Below are 16,232 nucleotides of genomic sequence, written 5' to 3' on the forward strand. Positions count from 1 at the left end.
AACAGGAGCCTCATCACACTTACTGTGCCCGTGGAAACCGTGGCAACCAGTCAGACAGGCGATGGGAGGGAGTGGTTGTCCTGCGTGGGTCTTCGTGTCATTTTGACCCCTGTTGAAAAGAGCTTCAGACTCCTTCACGCGAGTGGGTAAATTAACGCTGCATTCAAAAATGAAAAAAAAATAAAACCAACGAAAAACAAACGAAACGGAAGAGATCGGCGACAGAGGCCATTTTCCTTTTCTTTTTCAGTTCGATTTCTTGTCTATTTTGTATGCTCACACACTAGAGGGCGCCATGATGACAAATTGTGATTATTACCCTTCTCTTCTGTCCGAGCTGCAATCCTGAGCGGAAACCGGTGGAAACCAATCGCCGAGGCGCGAGGGAAATGCTAAACTGTACATTTTTTAAGTGTAAGAACAAACCGACAAAAGTAACTATTTGTAAATATCAGTTTCTTGTTTTTTCGAGTGAATGAAAAAAAAAATGCTTACTTTGTGACAAAAGACAACAGGTGCAAGTTCAGTAGTGGCTGTCGGCTAGTTTTGTTCTCTGTAGATTTCGGTTGTCAATGTCGCTGTCGCCGTTTCCTTTTATATGATTTTGTGAATTCATGACGGTGCACAAAATCGCATTTTTTTTTTGTTGTGAATTTCAATCCTGTGAATCCTTTACATTTGGTGGCACGTTCAGGATATCATTAATTGGCATTGAGACACTGGACAATTTCAGCGGAAAATCAAATATTTGTCATACCACGTACTATACTGACACACTAACCACGAAGGCGAGTGCAGGAAGGGTCGACCTAACGTTAGACAGTCCGTCGAGTGGGTCTGTTGAGAATGAATTGCGTTCTCTCTGTCACACATCTGATTGGTCCTGTGCTTGTGTGTTCAGAGACTGCTTGTGTGTTCAGGGACTGCTTGTGTGTTCAGGGACTGCTTGTGTGTGCATATTCTTGTCCATTGTCCTGCTGTCTGGTCTGTTGACCAACCGCTCACAGCACTGTGTTGAGATGCTTTTAAGGTTTTTTGTGTTAGAGGCTACTGTACCTGAGCTTGCCTTAACTGATGGAGTGGCTAGCATCAGCAGCCCCCCCTGGTGTAGGAGGGTGAAACTGCATGCGTGTGTGTGTGTGCGTGCCTGTGTGTGTGTGTGTGTGTGTGCGTGCCTGTGTGTATGTATGTGTGTGTGTGTGTGTGTGTGCGTGCCTGCTTGTATTTGTGTGCATGTGTGCGTGCGTGCGTGAGTAAGTGCGTGTGTGTGCCTGTGTGTGTGTGTGTGTGTGTGTGTGTGCATGCGTCCATGCAGGTGTGACTGCACGTGTGCGAATGGAACACAAAATTTATTCTTAGAAATTCTTAGAAATTAATCAACACTAAAAAAAAAAGAGAAAAGAATAAGATAAATGTACCTCTATTTATTGCCGGAACAGTGTAACAGAAATTTTAAATATTTTCCTACATTTCTGTGTACCCATTTTTTTAAAACCTTGTGCGACGGGCCCAGATTGTACAATGTATATATAAATATATACTGACCCTGTATCTTATTATCTACCACTTTATGACAAGTTATCTGACAAGTTAAGGATCTTATCGTCTACCACTATCTTGACAACCGGCAAGTTTTCTTATGCATAATTCGAGACTTATTTTGTGGCGTCCTTCAGACGGAACGGGAGAACAGAAAGAGTGCATACGTGCACACGTACGTACGTGGAACAGAATTCAGTAAGGGATAAAGCAAAGGGGGAAGGGAGGGGAGGGGGTATAGAAAAAGAGGTGAAGAGATTTTTTCTGTCATAAACGGTGTCTGTCAGACAGGACACGCTGAAGCACAGGCCCACCACCGCAGGACTTCTGCTGCTCCCTCCGGCGCCAAAGAGCTTTGCACCTGTTGTTTCGTTCCTTCTTTCTTTGTTGAATTCCAAGAAAACCCAAGACCTTGAGATGATGAAAAAAAAATGTTAATAATAATAATTAATAATAATAATAATGGATTTCAAAAAATAACGATTAAAAAAGTCAAGTAAAAAAAAAAAAAGAGGTGATGATGATGATGATGATGATGATATTTCTGTTTAATTTAGGAGTTACTACACACTGTATGCTGTGATTCCGATCTGGGGAAAATTAAAGATATTCATAGCCAGATGGCCGACTCCAGCTCTTTTCTTACGTTGTTGGATCCTGTCGTCCATTTTATTTGGTTGTTGTTTATTCATGACTTTTACCCCAGTTTTTACAAACTCCTCTCTGTACCTGCGCCAGATGTAAAGTATGTGTCCAGTGGCTCTCCGGCACTGGGAGGGGTCCAGTGGCTCTCCTGCAATCCAGTGGCTCTCCTGCAGTCCAGTGGCTCTCCTGCAATCCAGTGGCTCTCCTGCAGTCCAGTGGCTCTCCATCAGTCCAGTCCAGTGGCTCTCCATCAGTCCAGTCCAGTGGCTCTCCGGCGCTGGAAGCGAGCGCAGCGCTCTGCTGCGGCCCGAGGCTGCTATGAGTAAAGAGCTCGGTTTCCTCTTCCCGCGGGTTTGGCCCAGAGCGCCGTTTGAGCACGCTCTCCAGCAGCTGCCGGCTTCAAACCAACCGCGTTCACCGCACACGTGTTCTCAGTTGTCCTGCTTCTGTGATTTGTGGTGGTGGGTCAGTTTTGCTTGTCTGAGAGCATTTTGGAGTGGTGGCTCACCAAAGTTTTATTTTATTTTTTTTTTTAGATATGTCTGTACCAAGGACTTTCCACGTTTGGTCGCCTCACTGTTGCGTGCTTCTTGCTTTGGTTTTGCAATTAAAATCCTTTTCTCAAACCAAACTTCAGTGAATCAGAGGACAGCCAGTGACCTCCACATGGGAAGTTAATTTCCACCAATGGGGGCTCAGCGCAGACAGACATTTCGATAAAGGCGTCCCATTCAGTGAGGGGGGACCCAGTTGGCCCATAGGTTGTGGAACAGAGAGAGAGAGTCTTGTGGGATGGCCTGAATTTTTCTTTTCTCTAGTCCGTGCAAGTTTCTTCTGCTCGTGGTGAGGAGCCCTACAAGGATTCGGGGACAAACTGCCACAGAATGTTCCGTTGTATATGAAAGCTGCTTTGATTGTAGAGGGGGAAAAAAGGCACATTTTCATGAATATGTTGAGGTTTCATTTCAGATCAGAAGATGTGTTTTATCGAATGTCTATTAATACCGTGTAACCTGAGTGACCTTGCTTTTAGAATATTCCAGCAGGGAGATTTTTCTGTCCTTTATCGCTTATCGAATCGAGATCATTTGAAAGTGTGCAGTGCGCACTGTTTGTAAGAACTCCAGGAGCTGATCCCCAGTGTGTAACTTAACTCATTTTTTTTATTTTCACAAGAATTACAAAGCAGCCACCTTGAAACCACCGAGTAATATTAACATATTTCAATATTTCACTGAAGCTTTGGGGTTATCTTATTTGAGAGTCACTTCAAAAGTCGTAAGTGGGTCCAATTTACTGTGTCTGCGGAACAGATTAAAACACATCTATTCTGTGGAGAATAGCCCTCTGTAGAACTGACAAGCTATTGCAGCCATTAACAACTCTGTGCGGCAAACGCACTCACCGATATCGGCACAAAAAATATATACCTGTCACCAAATTCCACCTTTAATCCATTGTTCTGCAGACAGAATTTAACCTTAAATGTCTCGTATAATCTGCTTCATTAATCCCCTGTAAAAAAAAAAAAAAAACAATGTAAGAACCTCAATTAAACCCAGCGGTGAAGCTGTTCATGCTCAAAAGACAAAGAGTCTTAAGTCTTTTGATACTTTTAAATTTGACACCTGGAACCAAATTACTTGTCCTGCCTTTTTTCAAAAAATGTTTAATTTTTTTTTTTTTGACACCTGGAACCAAATTTGCTTGTCCTGTTTCCATTGTATCCGGGCCTGCAGTGAGGGCTATAAATGAGGTGTTATGAAGGGGTTTGGCCTTCGCTGGAGTGGCTGAAATCCTCTTCTCGCCCATTCATGTTGTCATTTTGCCCCGCCTATGATCGACCTTGAGCCGAATGCAAAGTGTGGTCATTTTGCATTTCATCTGCTGAGCGTCTGCCCAATTCTGGACTCTGTTTAAATCCACAATCAAAACTGTTTGCTTTAGCCTTGAAATTAAAAAAAATTTTTATGGAACTTTGCACTGCAGTACACGAGCAGGATTTTCATGCACGCGCACACACACATGCACGCACACACGCATGCGCACGTGCACACACTCAGACACACATACATACATATATATACACACACACTCACATACACACACTCACACACGGTGATTTTGGCACATCTGTTCCCATTCTCAGCTCTCTTTCTGTACAGTCATAGTAGCAGTATTCCTGCCAAGTTCATTTGTTTGAAATGTTTTCACTAATTTGGCAAGAATACCACTTTTCTTCCCTCCACGTTATATATGTTCATTGTCCGCTTCGCTAATGGGTGTACCTCTAGTCATTTCGTTGCGTTTACTTTCTGTTAAGATTTCTGACCTGAAAATCCATGAATTGCTGGAGTTGATTAAATGGCTTCAGAGCCTTCTCGTCTAACAGCTGGTGCCGTACACTGAGCCCCTTTGAAGTCCTTTTGAAAAAGATCACATTTTGAACTAAATGTCTCATTCATTATTTTTAGTGCCCCATAGCAGTAAATGGTCTTAATTGAGCTCGGTAATAATATGATTGTAAAGTTGGGGGAAAACCCAGTCCCGTCTCTGCTGTAGGTAATTAAATAAGTCATTTTTAATCTTGGTTTTCCCCCAGTCCAAAAATGGAACTTCTCATCCGACTCTTTTAAAATAGTTTTTGAAATTGGTTTGTTTGATCTTGAAATAAGAAAAAAGAAGTATATACTGATTTCTGTTGTATCTATTCTTTCAAGCATAGTTAGTTTCCATTCATTTAAATGGTGTCTTGTTCTATTATGTAATGCATGAAAGTACATTCAAATGATTTTTTTTTTCTAATTTCCTTGGGACGTTAAATACCTAATTATTATTATTATTTTTTCTGCTCCATTCCCACAGAAGGTTGTGTGTAATTTGCATTTAATTTGTAGCCATGTGACTCATAACCATAATTTCCGACCTATTTGCATGCAACGTATAGCCTGGAAGCTACACCATATTTGTCTGCTTATTAATGCGGGGAAATAATTTTGTGGAGTGAATGCGGAGTGAGCTTAAGGGAGCACTTCGGCGCTCTTTTTGGTATGCTGAATATTAAATGTTTCGGACCGTGTCCCGTCCATTTTTAACACTGCCTCAGAATGTTTACACGGTGCCTGCAGCCAATAATTTTAACTTCCAAAGAAAAAAATTTTCTGATTTAAAAAATGAACGGCCGAGAAATTTATCATAAGCTCCTCTACCCACCCATCTTATGCTATAATGGTCATCATGGTCGGTTTTCATTTTGTGCCATTTCCAAGGTATTGGACTTATCTTGAATTATCTAACGCTTATCCTGTTTGGAAAGAAACCGCTACCTGGTCCCTTACCTGTCGTCTGTGATATAATTTTGAGATTAGCTCCGTTAGCTCTGATTGCCGATAACAATTCCTGGTCTCTGTTCAGAAGGTAAATGGGTCTGTAGCGACACGGGGGGCCAAAAGAGTAATGCACTGATTAGGGAACTGCGTTTGGAGCTTAGAGGTTATGGGTTCGATCCACAGCGCGGGCGCTCTACCCTTGAGCAACGCACTTAACCTGAAATATTCAGCCGCGTAAATGGATTTGTGTAAAACTGTAATCTGGCTAAGTTGCGCCGGATAAGAGCAGGTGTTGAATGTAGAATTTAAATATAATAATGGGGGAGCATTCAGACGAGCCGTAACCCTCCTCAGGCTGGAAACATACTTGAATTTTCCTCATGAAGCGGTTGCATCCCCGGGGCGACATAGTTCACATACTTACTCGTCCGCGTACTGTTTGTCTGACTGGAGGTTTAAAAGGTAGCTCCACTAGGGGGCAGATCAGGGCTTCTCTTCCAACGATTCCGCCAGCAGTCCTGGCTTCCTGGCGTCAGTCAGGTCACTAGGCATTTTACACGGGTGTCGCACCTTGCACACTCGTTGCGTACATTTTTGAGCATGTGTACAAACATCGGAACGCTCCGAGCAACCTCGGGATACGCGTGACAGCCATCTTGCGTGCACGTTCACGTGATTTATGGCACGAGTGTTCTGGCTTAAGGTGCTGCCGAAAGGCTGTCAGCACCATCACTAATGGCACCCCGGTAGCGACTCGATTCCAGACGGGATGTAAAGAGTCAGGACACCAAAAACACCCCCGCCCCAACCCGTTTTCCATCATTTCACCAATTTGCATACATTAGTTGCTGATTTGTTTATTCTTAATTGCATCAGATTTGGAAGCTCTGCTTTCTTGGGAAATAATTTGAGACGCTCTTTTTTTTTTTTTTTTTTTTTTCGAAGCTGACGTTAAAAAAAAAAATTTCAAAAAACATTCTCCCGACTCGTTGCTGTAATGACATTAGTGTAATCCAATCTTTTGTGATAATTAATGTTTCCTTTTAAAAGTGCCGGGGAAATGCCGTAGCAATAAGGCCGAAATTGATGAAAGCCAGCCAGCAGCCATTACCGTGGCTTATTCGTTTAAAAGTTGAGAAGATTGCAAATTGTTTGCTAATCCTAGAAAACAAAGTCCTGGAGAATTACTGAAGACTAAGTTCTTATCACTGTGTATTATTTTAAAGGGAGTTCCAAGACACTTTGACTGTCAAAGTGAGCCAGGCCAGTTGGGTTGGGCAGCAGCTGGTGATTTTCTGACTGGGTTGAGCGTGGGACCTCCTGAGCTCTTCCCAGAGTGCATCTGGAACAGGACGTGGTCCAGGGCGTGCTCTTTGAGAGCACCCTCTGCGTCTCCTGGGCCATAGCATTTGGAGAACGATGTGGGGAGAGGTGGGCTCCCTCTTATCGTGACGGAAGGTCCCACACACCGTCCAGACCCACCTCCCAGGTGTCACCTCCACCTGAGTCTTGGCTGTTGTTGATGACATCATTGCTGGGCTGGCACACGGCACTGATGGACTGGGTCAGGCCTCACCAGTCTACCCCAGCCTGCGTGGGGCTCCCTGGGTCAGGTTTAAAACCCCTGCCTTACAGTATGCCACTCTCCCATAGTAACTATCAGTTTATTTGCTTGCATTGTTAGTCCTTCATCACTAGATGGCAGTATTTCACCTCCATAGCGCAAACGCATTGTTTGACCAAAAATGTAACAAGACTCATGCGTTCAGGACGTAACCCAAATTGCATTTCCAAAATGTAACTGAAACGCCTGCATTTAAAAAAACTGCTTAGTTGCCGTGGAAACAGCCGGCACGCCTAGCCAGCCAGTGAACGCGATGACACGGCACATTTTTTGGCTACTCCACGACAGGTACCGGGTTATGAACAGAGTCACCAAAGTCACCGGGTCAGGTATTAAAAATGATCTGTACTGGGCTAATCTATTTTTTGTTTCTCTATTTAATGATCATTTTCTTCCATTAATTATTTTTGTGTGAAGTACATGACGATGCTAAAAGTTGTATAAAAGAAAGGTGATGATGAACAATGGCATTAGGACAAATTCCCAAAAGCCATCCTTCACTGAAATGGTACTTTCACGAGAGCGAATTATTCGCGAAGGAGAGAAAGCAGGAAGTAACTCCCCTCCCCCCGACTCCCCCTTGTCACTCTTTATGCTGACTACATTTCCAGTAAACGATTTTGAAAGAAAATGAACAGGAGGCCACTTTGGTTAGGAAGTGAATGCAAATGGCGCCGTTGCAGATCGAGGCGCTGTTCACAGCTGCTTCTCTCAGCTGACTGTGTAAAAAAAATAATAAAAAAAACATTTCATCAGGAAAAAAACTACTCAATGCTTCAGGGTGCTGTGACTGCAGGATCACCTCACCCTGGGGTTTTTGTCTATTCTGGGCCTTCTTCGCACAGTCCAGTGGAGTCCAGTCCTGGAAATATAGCACTTTTTAAATTTCTTTCTAAAGGGAAGTGCGTCTGCTGTATTGTACATATGCCTCTTTTATAACCATTTCCTCTTTGTAAATGTATTTTTGATAAGAGTTGGAAGGAAATCAATAGACTGAAAATCAAGTGAAAAGAGATCGGTTCCATTTTTTTTTTTTTTTTTTTTTTAAATCTCGTGGCATTTTGTGTGCCATTTAGGCCCCTAGGTCAGGATCCATGCAGGATTTCTTCCTTTTTCTTCGGGGAAAGAAGAGTAATGCAGGAAATTGAGAGCTATAATGCAAATCCAAAAACTTTTATAGCTAGCAGAGGCAGTCATGTCAGTGTTATGCACACCGAACATCACCGTCCACTGAGTTCGGTAACCATGGACACAGGGGCGCGGATGCCTCCACTGTTGACTTTGTAGGGTTCTTATCTCAGGACGCCAAGCGATCCCTATTGGTCGGCCACTTCACCCCCCCCCCCCCCCCTTCAGCCAATCACAAGCGCGGCCTGCTTTGCATACAGGAAGAGTTCCGGAACTTTCGGTGTCATTCTGCTCCCGTGGCTGCAGCTGTCCGTCATCCCCCCCGGTCCCTGCGGCCAGATCCCGCTGCAGCCTGAACCGCCACAGGGCCTCCCCCCCTCCCTCCCTCCCTCCCTCCGTCCCTCCGCTCACCTCTCCGTCGCCTGGATGTTCCCGCGAAGCGGCTGCCCCCCCTCGCTGCCCCCGCTCCTCCTGCTCCCTCTCCTGCTGACGGGCGCCAGGCTGGCCCGGGCCTCGGTGGGGGACACTTTCGGGGAGTGCAGCCAGTTCCTGTACATGCGGACCCCCCCCGCGGGACTGCCGGGCGGTGGCGGCGGCGGCGGCGGCCTCCGGAGGATCTGCCAGCGCTACGGCGACAAGCCGCGCTACGCCACGCTGTACGACCGCGCCCGCCGCCTCCCCGTCTACTCCGCCTACACTTTCAAGAAGTCCGACGGGCAGCGGAGGGTGGACACGCCGTGGATGTACGAGCCCCAGGTCAGTGTACGAGTCAGTGTGCTGCTGTCTGTGTGGACACACACACATGCACGCACAGACACACACGCAAGCACACAGACACATGAAGAAACACACATACACACACACACACAGACAGACACACACGTATGCAGACACATGAAGAAACACACATACATACATACACACACACACAGACTGACACACGCTCACATACACAGAAACACACAAACATGACCACACACCCACACACACCCAGACAGACGCACACGTACACACGCACACACACGCATACATACACTCACACCCACACATACACAGACACAGAAACACACACACACACACACACACACGCACATACATACCCCAGATCGGCTTTAGCTATGTTTACAAAATGGTTGGGTGTGGGATGAAGGAAAGCAGCTGTTCCTCGTTTTTGGCTGTGATGCTGAATAAATCCCAAAGGGGTGTAAGAGCAATTTAAACAATAACACAATCCAGTGCTGTTTCTGCCTCTCCCAGTCATCCGAAATGTCCTCCCTCTTCCCCAACACCCCCTAACCCAAATCCCCCCCTCCCCCACCCCCCACCCCGGTTCCCGCAGCTGGTCTCTGAGGAGGAGGGGGGGAACATGAAGGTGCTGCCCCCCGACGAGGAGCTGGACCCCCTGCTGGAGGAGAGCCAGGTGGTGCTGCAGGATTTCGTCGACGCCACCCTGTACCAGCGCAGCACACTGAACCCGGACCAGCACCAGGCGGACGACGACGACAAGGCGGCCACCTACACCCTGACCAACGTGGTGCCCCTGCTCGCCCCCTTCCTGGAGGAGTCCTGGACCCCTTACCTGGACGTCCTGCGCAGGAGGCTGAACAACTTCTGCCGCGGGACGTCCTACGTGGTGACGGGCGTCGCCGTCTCGGGCGGCCCCACCATCCGCCGCGGGAACGCCGACCGGCTGGCGGTGCCGCGGTACCTGTGGTCGGCCTACTGCTGCCCGCGCTTCGACAGGAACTCGCCGTACGCCGTGCGCTACAAGTTCCCCTCGCACGCTGCCTACGGGCTCAACCAGCCGCCGGCGGGGGCGGCCGCGGGGCGCAGCGGCGTCCTGGAGGTGCCGCTCAAGACGCTGGAGGGCCTCCTGCGGAACCGGACCGACGCCGGCCCCGGCCTGGCCCTCTTCCACCGCGACTGCGTCTCGGAGAACGCCGCCAAGAAGAGGAGGAGGAGGAAGAGCGTCCCCGCCACGCCGTGAGGGTCGCGTGCGGCGTGCCGGTGCGTGTGTGCGCGCGCGCTTTCCTGCGCGTCTGTGTGTCGCACACGTGTGTCCTTGAGCCTGACTCCGGCTTTGCGTGTTGAGGACACGCATGGGTCGCGTGCCACGTGACTGCGCACGGTTTGTGTTGTGTTGTGCACACTCATACGCTGCGTGCCTTTTAGGTAACCCGTTCTTTAACGCTTTACAATAAGGTCACATGAATTGGCATTAACTAACGTGGTTGTTGATGTGAATTAATGATGTACAAAATACATTAACAAAGCTGGACAGCTTAACTTTACGGTAGTTAGTAGTTAACAACTACATTAATGTCAGTTTATGTGACCTTGCTGCTAAGAGTTATCACACTTTCTATGAATGGTCTGACATTAAAGCTGTATAACATCTTCATAAGCACAGCACAGACATTCAAAATGGTTATGTCAATGAACAGAAATGGTACTTCTTGCATCAGCAGTGACATGACATTCCTTTTGAATAGTTGGGGCTATTGATTTATGTCATTATTATGAAGGGTTATGCAGTGCTTTTGAAGTGGCTCTGTAGTGTTAATATGAAGGAGTTTTGTATGTGGGTAATTTCTGGCTAATGCATCGAGTGCATATATTCTTCCTTTGAACAGTTGTTTTGCGTCGGGTTGTTCAAGCACAGTTCGGCACTTCACAAAAATAGAATTAAGAAAAGAGGCTGTTCATCAGCAGTGCCAACTGAGCAGTACCCGCAACAGAACCAGCATAATGGTTTTTATTACACTATTTCCTCGGCGGTCGGTGTCCTGCAGAATCATTTTCTCATTATGGTTCTTCCGTGCACAGCCATTTTCTCATTACAGCATGTTCCCCATAGGATTTCCCCTTTAGTTGTCAAAGAATGCTTTCTCCGCCTCTGTATCTCGCGCGCTGACTGTGTGTTGTAATCCGGGGCAAACATGAACAATAAACGCACGTAAGCAGAAATGTTTTCCGTAATTTTTGCTTCTAAAGTAGCTGATTTCACAGTCTTGCTGGGCCATAAATCGCACATCTCAAAATCTTAGTTCCGTTGTCCCCTCTCGCTGGTCCGCAAATGTTGTACATTAATGTAAATGTAAAGACCGAGTTTTCCAAAAAGGTCACACACAGGGTTCACGGAACACCGATGAGCACATTGTTGGTAGGAGCTAATTCAATAAGGAACCCTGACTAATTTAACGGTTTAAAGAGTATGTTTTTTGTAATGTTTTTTTAATTCAAAATCAGTGTTTTAGAACTCCATTGCTTTCAGTCACCAACAGTGATTGTGACATCAGCGAAGAACATTCTAATCGCATGTGTGTGACCATAGGCCTTGGAAGGGTTAAACAACCGTAACTCTGGTGGGAGTACCAGTGCTGCCCGGTTATCGCAGACTCCAGTCCTGGCAGTAATGTGACCGTAGTCTTCATTTACGCGGCCCGGGAGACACTTTCTCAAACTCCCCGCCTGCAATTTCGGCGCGTGCATTTTATCAGCTGAGCAGCTTCGCGGTCCCGTAAAGTGTCACCATCTCTAATGGCCCTTTTAAATAATTCTGCCCGCGGTTTGGGGAAATAAACTCTAGGTCTGTCTATTCTAGAGCGTCCTGAACAAACCCGAATCTTCGCACGCTTTCCCCCGGCCTGATCCATCAAACGTTTTCAAATTATTTTTAAAGCCGACAGGCAACCGAGATGCATTTAAAACGCCCGGAACGAAAAGAATCAGGGACTGTAGAATGCACGCAGAATACATATGGACTGATACCACCTTCAATAGAACTGCATTACATATGCATTACATGTGCCTGCATAAAGGCAAAGCCACAATCAAATTCATTCAGATACGACATGCATGAAGTGCACCATAGATATTGCCTCTCAAATTTCCAGACCTTTTTTTCCCCCCTCCCGCTATCTAAGCAGCCTGATGGCTTTATTATGCGAGACAGAATACTGCCCTTGTTCTGTTCTCCGCTTCCCGAGATACTGCAATAAAACACACCGAATTGCTCATTCAGATGTCCAACAACTGCGGCGATCCCATTTCCTGCGAAGAAGCGGGCCGATCGTTATGGCCCGGGCGGTAACTATGGCAGCCAGGGAGACGACACCTCCGGATTTCATTCGTTCGTCATTTTGGTAACCGTCCGGTCCCGGCGATGTCATCATTTCGTTAATCCGAACACATTTTCAGATTCTGCATTTCGTTGCTGGAAAGGGTTTCATACGGTGATTAAATCCAACAGCATTACCACGCCTGGATACGTTACTGCAGCTCACCCGTTTGCAGTCGCCTGCACTGTTCAGTATGCTTATCTGACACTTTAACAGTCTGTTCTATGATGTGAACATAAAGTGGAATTCCTAATAGCGGCAATGGGGGGTCATAAGGGGGACAATCTCATCCTTCAGCTTGTCTTGTTTCCCGTTACTTTATTGAATCCTCGGAGAAGCATTTACACCGTTCACTATCTAAAGAAACCAAATTACTAGAACTGTATAGTACATATAATAAAGTTTATTAGCGGATAGCCCCTTGAGATGAATCATCTCATTTCCGAGGGGGTCCAACACAAAACATACAATGCAATACAACAGACACTATCACATACAACATACATAGAGGCGCTCATTTACCGACCCGCCCACACGTCATTCCCATAAACCCACAACACCCACACGTATATAATTATACAGCTACTGGACATTTTGAATATTGAGCTACAGTAACTGTTGACTTCCATCATCCCACACCTAACATTCCCCTCATCGCCGTAAAAAATGTTTGCAGCCTTGTTCTGATTGGCTGTTCCATTTCACACGTGGTACAGAGTCGGGCGGCCAATGAGAAGGCGCGTGTGTCAGGTGCACGCCTGGCTTTGCATAGATGACTCTGATTAGAGGAGCAGCAAAAGCTGCGAATGTGTTCTGAATGATGACACGTTCTTATCGCCGCTGACCGCAGCTCGACCGGGGACGAGCAGGGCCTGAGAGGACTCTGACGGGGACGCACGGACACGTTTGACCATCTCTGCATCAGCCAGTCTCTCTCTCTCTCTCTCTCTCTCTCTCTCTCCATCTCTCCCCCTCTCTCCATCTCTCCGGCGCATTTCTCCTTCGTTCCCAGCCGTAGCTTCGTGCTCCCTCTCGCTTCAGCGTGCGGACGTGCTTCGTCTTCCCAAGTTCGCCGCGCGGACAGATTCTTCCTCTTGCACTCCTCCTCCTCCTCCTCCTCTCTTTCTTCCACACCTTTCCCTTCTCCCTCTTCTCTCTTTCCGTCTGCCTGCTCGGAGGCCCTCTCTCCATGACGTCGTCGCGGGCGCCGGGCCGGGCGCTGGGCCTGGCACGGGCGCGGGCACGGGCACGGGCGGCCCTCCCGGCGCTGCTCCTGCTCCAGGCGGGCGCGCTGGTGGGGGTGGCGCGGGCGAGCGTGGAGGCGCGCCTCTCCCCGGAGTGCCGGGCGTTCCTGTACAGGGGCACGGCGCCCGTGGGCCTGGAGTCCCCCTCGCTGCGGAGGATCTGCCAGCGCTACGGTGGGCGGGCGCGCTACGTCACCCTCTACGACACCGCCGACCGCGTGCCCGTCTACTCCGCCTACACCTTCAAGCGCTCCGACGGGGAAAGGAGGGCCAACGCCCCCTGGATGTTCGAGCCGCAGGTACGGGGGGGGGGGGCGCCAGATTTACACGACACGCACCGCACGGCTAGGAGCGCGATCGGGAAGGGGGGCAGGGGGGGGGAAGGGGGGGGGGCTTTTGGAACTGATGGTGTACTACCGAGGAGGGTGGTGGGTGCTGTTGGGAACCAGTGGTGGACCGAGGGGGGAGGTGGTTCAATTCATTACAAACTGACGATTTTTTCAGTTTTTTCGGAACCATCATCTGGACCTATACAACTATTTTGAAAAACGGATAAACTGTATTGGTCAAAAACCTAGAAATCTGGCAACCCTGCACAGGTGGCCATCCAAAGACATATATGGGCTGTGTTTTCCACAGGCCCTGTGTTTTAAGAGTTGCCCAGCTCTCCATCGGTCAGTCGTGTGTGAAATACCTTCTGTGTACCTCGTCTGACTACACAGCAAAATGTCCAGTGTTAAATCAACTCTAACAGAGTGCCAATGGTCCTGTACTGCTCCAGAGAAAGACCATATGTACTCTGTCAGGAGTTTAATTAACACTGGGCATTGTACCGTGCAGCCAGCCTATTTTGTTTTGCGTGTTTTCCTTTGTCTCTGTGCAGACATTCTGAAGGATACCACTGACTGACATTTCACTAGAACACATAACAATGCTTCTGTTTCTTTTTTTAGGTCAGTTTTCTGCATTGTGGATATAATCTGTATGTACTGAGTGAGGAAACCGGAGTACCCGGAGGAAACCCTCGCAGACACAGGGGACACGGGGCAAACTGCACACAGAAAGGCCCCAAGCTGAGATTCGAACCCGCAACCTCTATTTTCCTTTCTACAGTACATTCATACTTTTTCCACACTTTTTTCGCTGGTTTCCACAGCTGTCCGCGTCTTCGGGAAGCCGGGAGATGCAGCCGATGGGGCGGGGCGAGGCGAGCCGGAGCCTGGAGGACGGCCAGGCCGTGCTGGAGGACTACGACGACGCCGCCGGCTACGAGCGCGGGCAGCTCAACCCGGACGAGCACCAGGCCGCCCCCGGCGACAAGGCCGCCACCTACGCCCTCACCAACGCGGTGCCCCAGGCGCGCGAGTTCCGGGCGGGGCCGTGGGCGGAGCAGCTGCACGCCGTGCGCCGCCGCCTCAACAACTACTGCCGGGGCGTGGCCTACGTGGTCACGGGCGTCACCGGCGCGGGTCACGCGATCCGCCGGCAGAACGCGGACCGCGTGGCCGTCCCCGCCTGCATGTGGTCGGCCTACTGCTGCGTCGACTTCGACCGCAACGCCCCGCACGAGGAGCGCCACAAGCTGCCCGCCTTCGCCCACTACGGCCTCAACGACAGGCGGAACAACCAGGTCTCCGAGATGCCCGTCGGGAAGCTGGAGGAGTTCCTGAAGGGCTCCACATTCGTGGAGAAGAGCTTCCGGATCTTCGCCGACGACTGCGTGCCTCCTCCCTCCGTGCGTCCGTAGCTCGCTCGCCCGACGGACCCTGGGTCAAATACGCGTTGGTTTTGGATTCAAGTACTGATCTGTGCTTTGCTGATCTTGTCTGGTGTATTGGAACCAAATTTGCAAACCCCCCCGCCTTCTGGTCATATTGGCAGGCTTAGTTACACTAGGCAAGATCAATAGAGCACAGAAAAGTATTTGAATCCAAAATAAATACGTATTTGACCCAGGTCTGCTTCCCAAAAAAAAAAAAAAAACCCATCTGAGACTGTACTCAAATTCAAGGGTCCAGTGCCGTTAAATGCATTTCACAAGTCTGGCATAACTTCACAGCCAATTAAAAAATAGTTCTAGATAACTTTCTGAGAATTATTACATTAGTTTTAGTTCCTCCCTGGTACTGAATCTTTTATTTCTCCCAGAAGATTGCAAAATAAAAAAGTAATAAAAACAGGATTGCTTATTGTTTAAGCAGAAACACATTTGGGTTTCTGCAGAAAATCAATAAAAACATCGCCGCACCAAATGTGTAGCTTTTTTTGTTCATTTATTTCCTTTTTTTTAGAAACAAAGTGCATTCAAATGACTTAGAGCTGTCTGTGTTCACCACAATTACATTACGCATTATGCTTATCACCTTTTATTGTGTTATTTTCTCGAATGAAGAGCAGAGTCCGGCAGATTTGACCTTCAGTTACAGTTTAGTCACTGGCAGATGCTTTCAGCCAAAGAGACTTAGGAAAGAGTGAAAGTGCTTTTTTCCGATAGATATGTCAAATTAGCATTTTTTGGACAATTGCTCTTATTAGTCTTTTACATACATAAAGTATCCAAGCAGAAAAAGAAAAACAATAATATGATGTCCTGACACGGGGT

At 47.8% G+C, this 16,232-nt stretch overlaps 2 protein-coding genes across 2 annotated transcripts; both read left to right on the plus strand.

Annotated features, from left to right (window-relative positions):
• Positions 1 to 6,932: 6,932 nt before the first annotated feature.
• LOC118222466 (endonuclease domain-containing 1 protein-like) lies at positions 6,933 to 10,252 on the plus strand. Its single transcript, XM_035408083.1, has 3 exons — positions 6,933 to 6,944; positions 8,572 to 9,021; positions 9,605 to 10,252. The coding sequence occupies exons 1-3, from the start codon at positions 6,933 to 6,935 to the stop codon at positions 10,250 to 10,252; spliced, it is 1,110 nt and encodes a 369-aa protein (XP_035263974.1).
• Positions 10,253 to 13,575: 3,323 nt separating this feature from the next.
• Positions 13,576 to 15,482, plus strand: LOC118222468 (endonuclease domain-containing 1 protein-like). The gene is made up of 2 exons (XM_035408085.1): positions 13,576 to 13,929; positions 14,787 to 15,482. Exons 1-2 carry the CDS (start codon positions 13,576 to 13,578, stop codon positions 15,375 to 15,377), a joined length of 945 nt encoding a protein of 314 aa, XP_035263976.1. The 3' UTR covers positions 15,378 to 15,482.
• The last annotated feature ends 750 nt before the right edge of the window (positions 15,483 to 16,232 follow it).

Source organism: Anguilla anguilla, chromosome 3 (genome assembly GCF_013347855.1).
Source record: "Anguilla anguilla isolate fAngAng1 chromosome 3, fAngAng1.pri, whole genome shotgun sequence".
NCBI classification, from domain to species: Eukaryota; Metazoa; Chordata; class Actinopteri; order Anguilliformes; family Anguillidae; genus Anguilla; species Anguilla anguilla.

Bases quoted from the DNA above. Each gene is read 5' to 3' on its own strand.
- LOC118222466 (XM_035408083.1), top strand. The intron at 9,022-9,604 runs GTCAGTGTACGA...CGGTTCCCGCAG, and splicing joins CGTGGATGTACGAGCCCCAG to CTGGTCTCTGAGGAGGAGGG.
- LOC118222468 (XM_035408085.1), top strand. From the start codon at position 13,576: ATGACGTCGTCGCGGGCGCCGGGCCGGGCGCTGGGCCTGGCACGGGCG. The intron at 13,930-14,786 runs GTACGGGGGGGG...TGGTTTCCACAG, and splicing joins CCTGGATGTTCGAGCCGCAG to CTGTCCGCGTCTTCGGGAAG.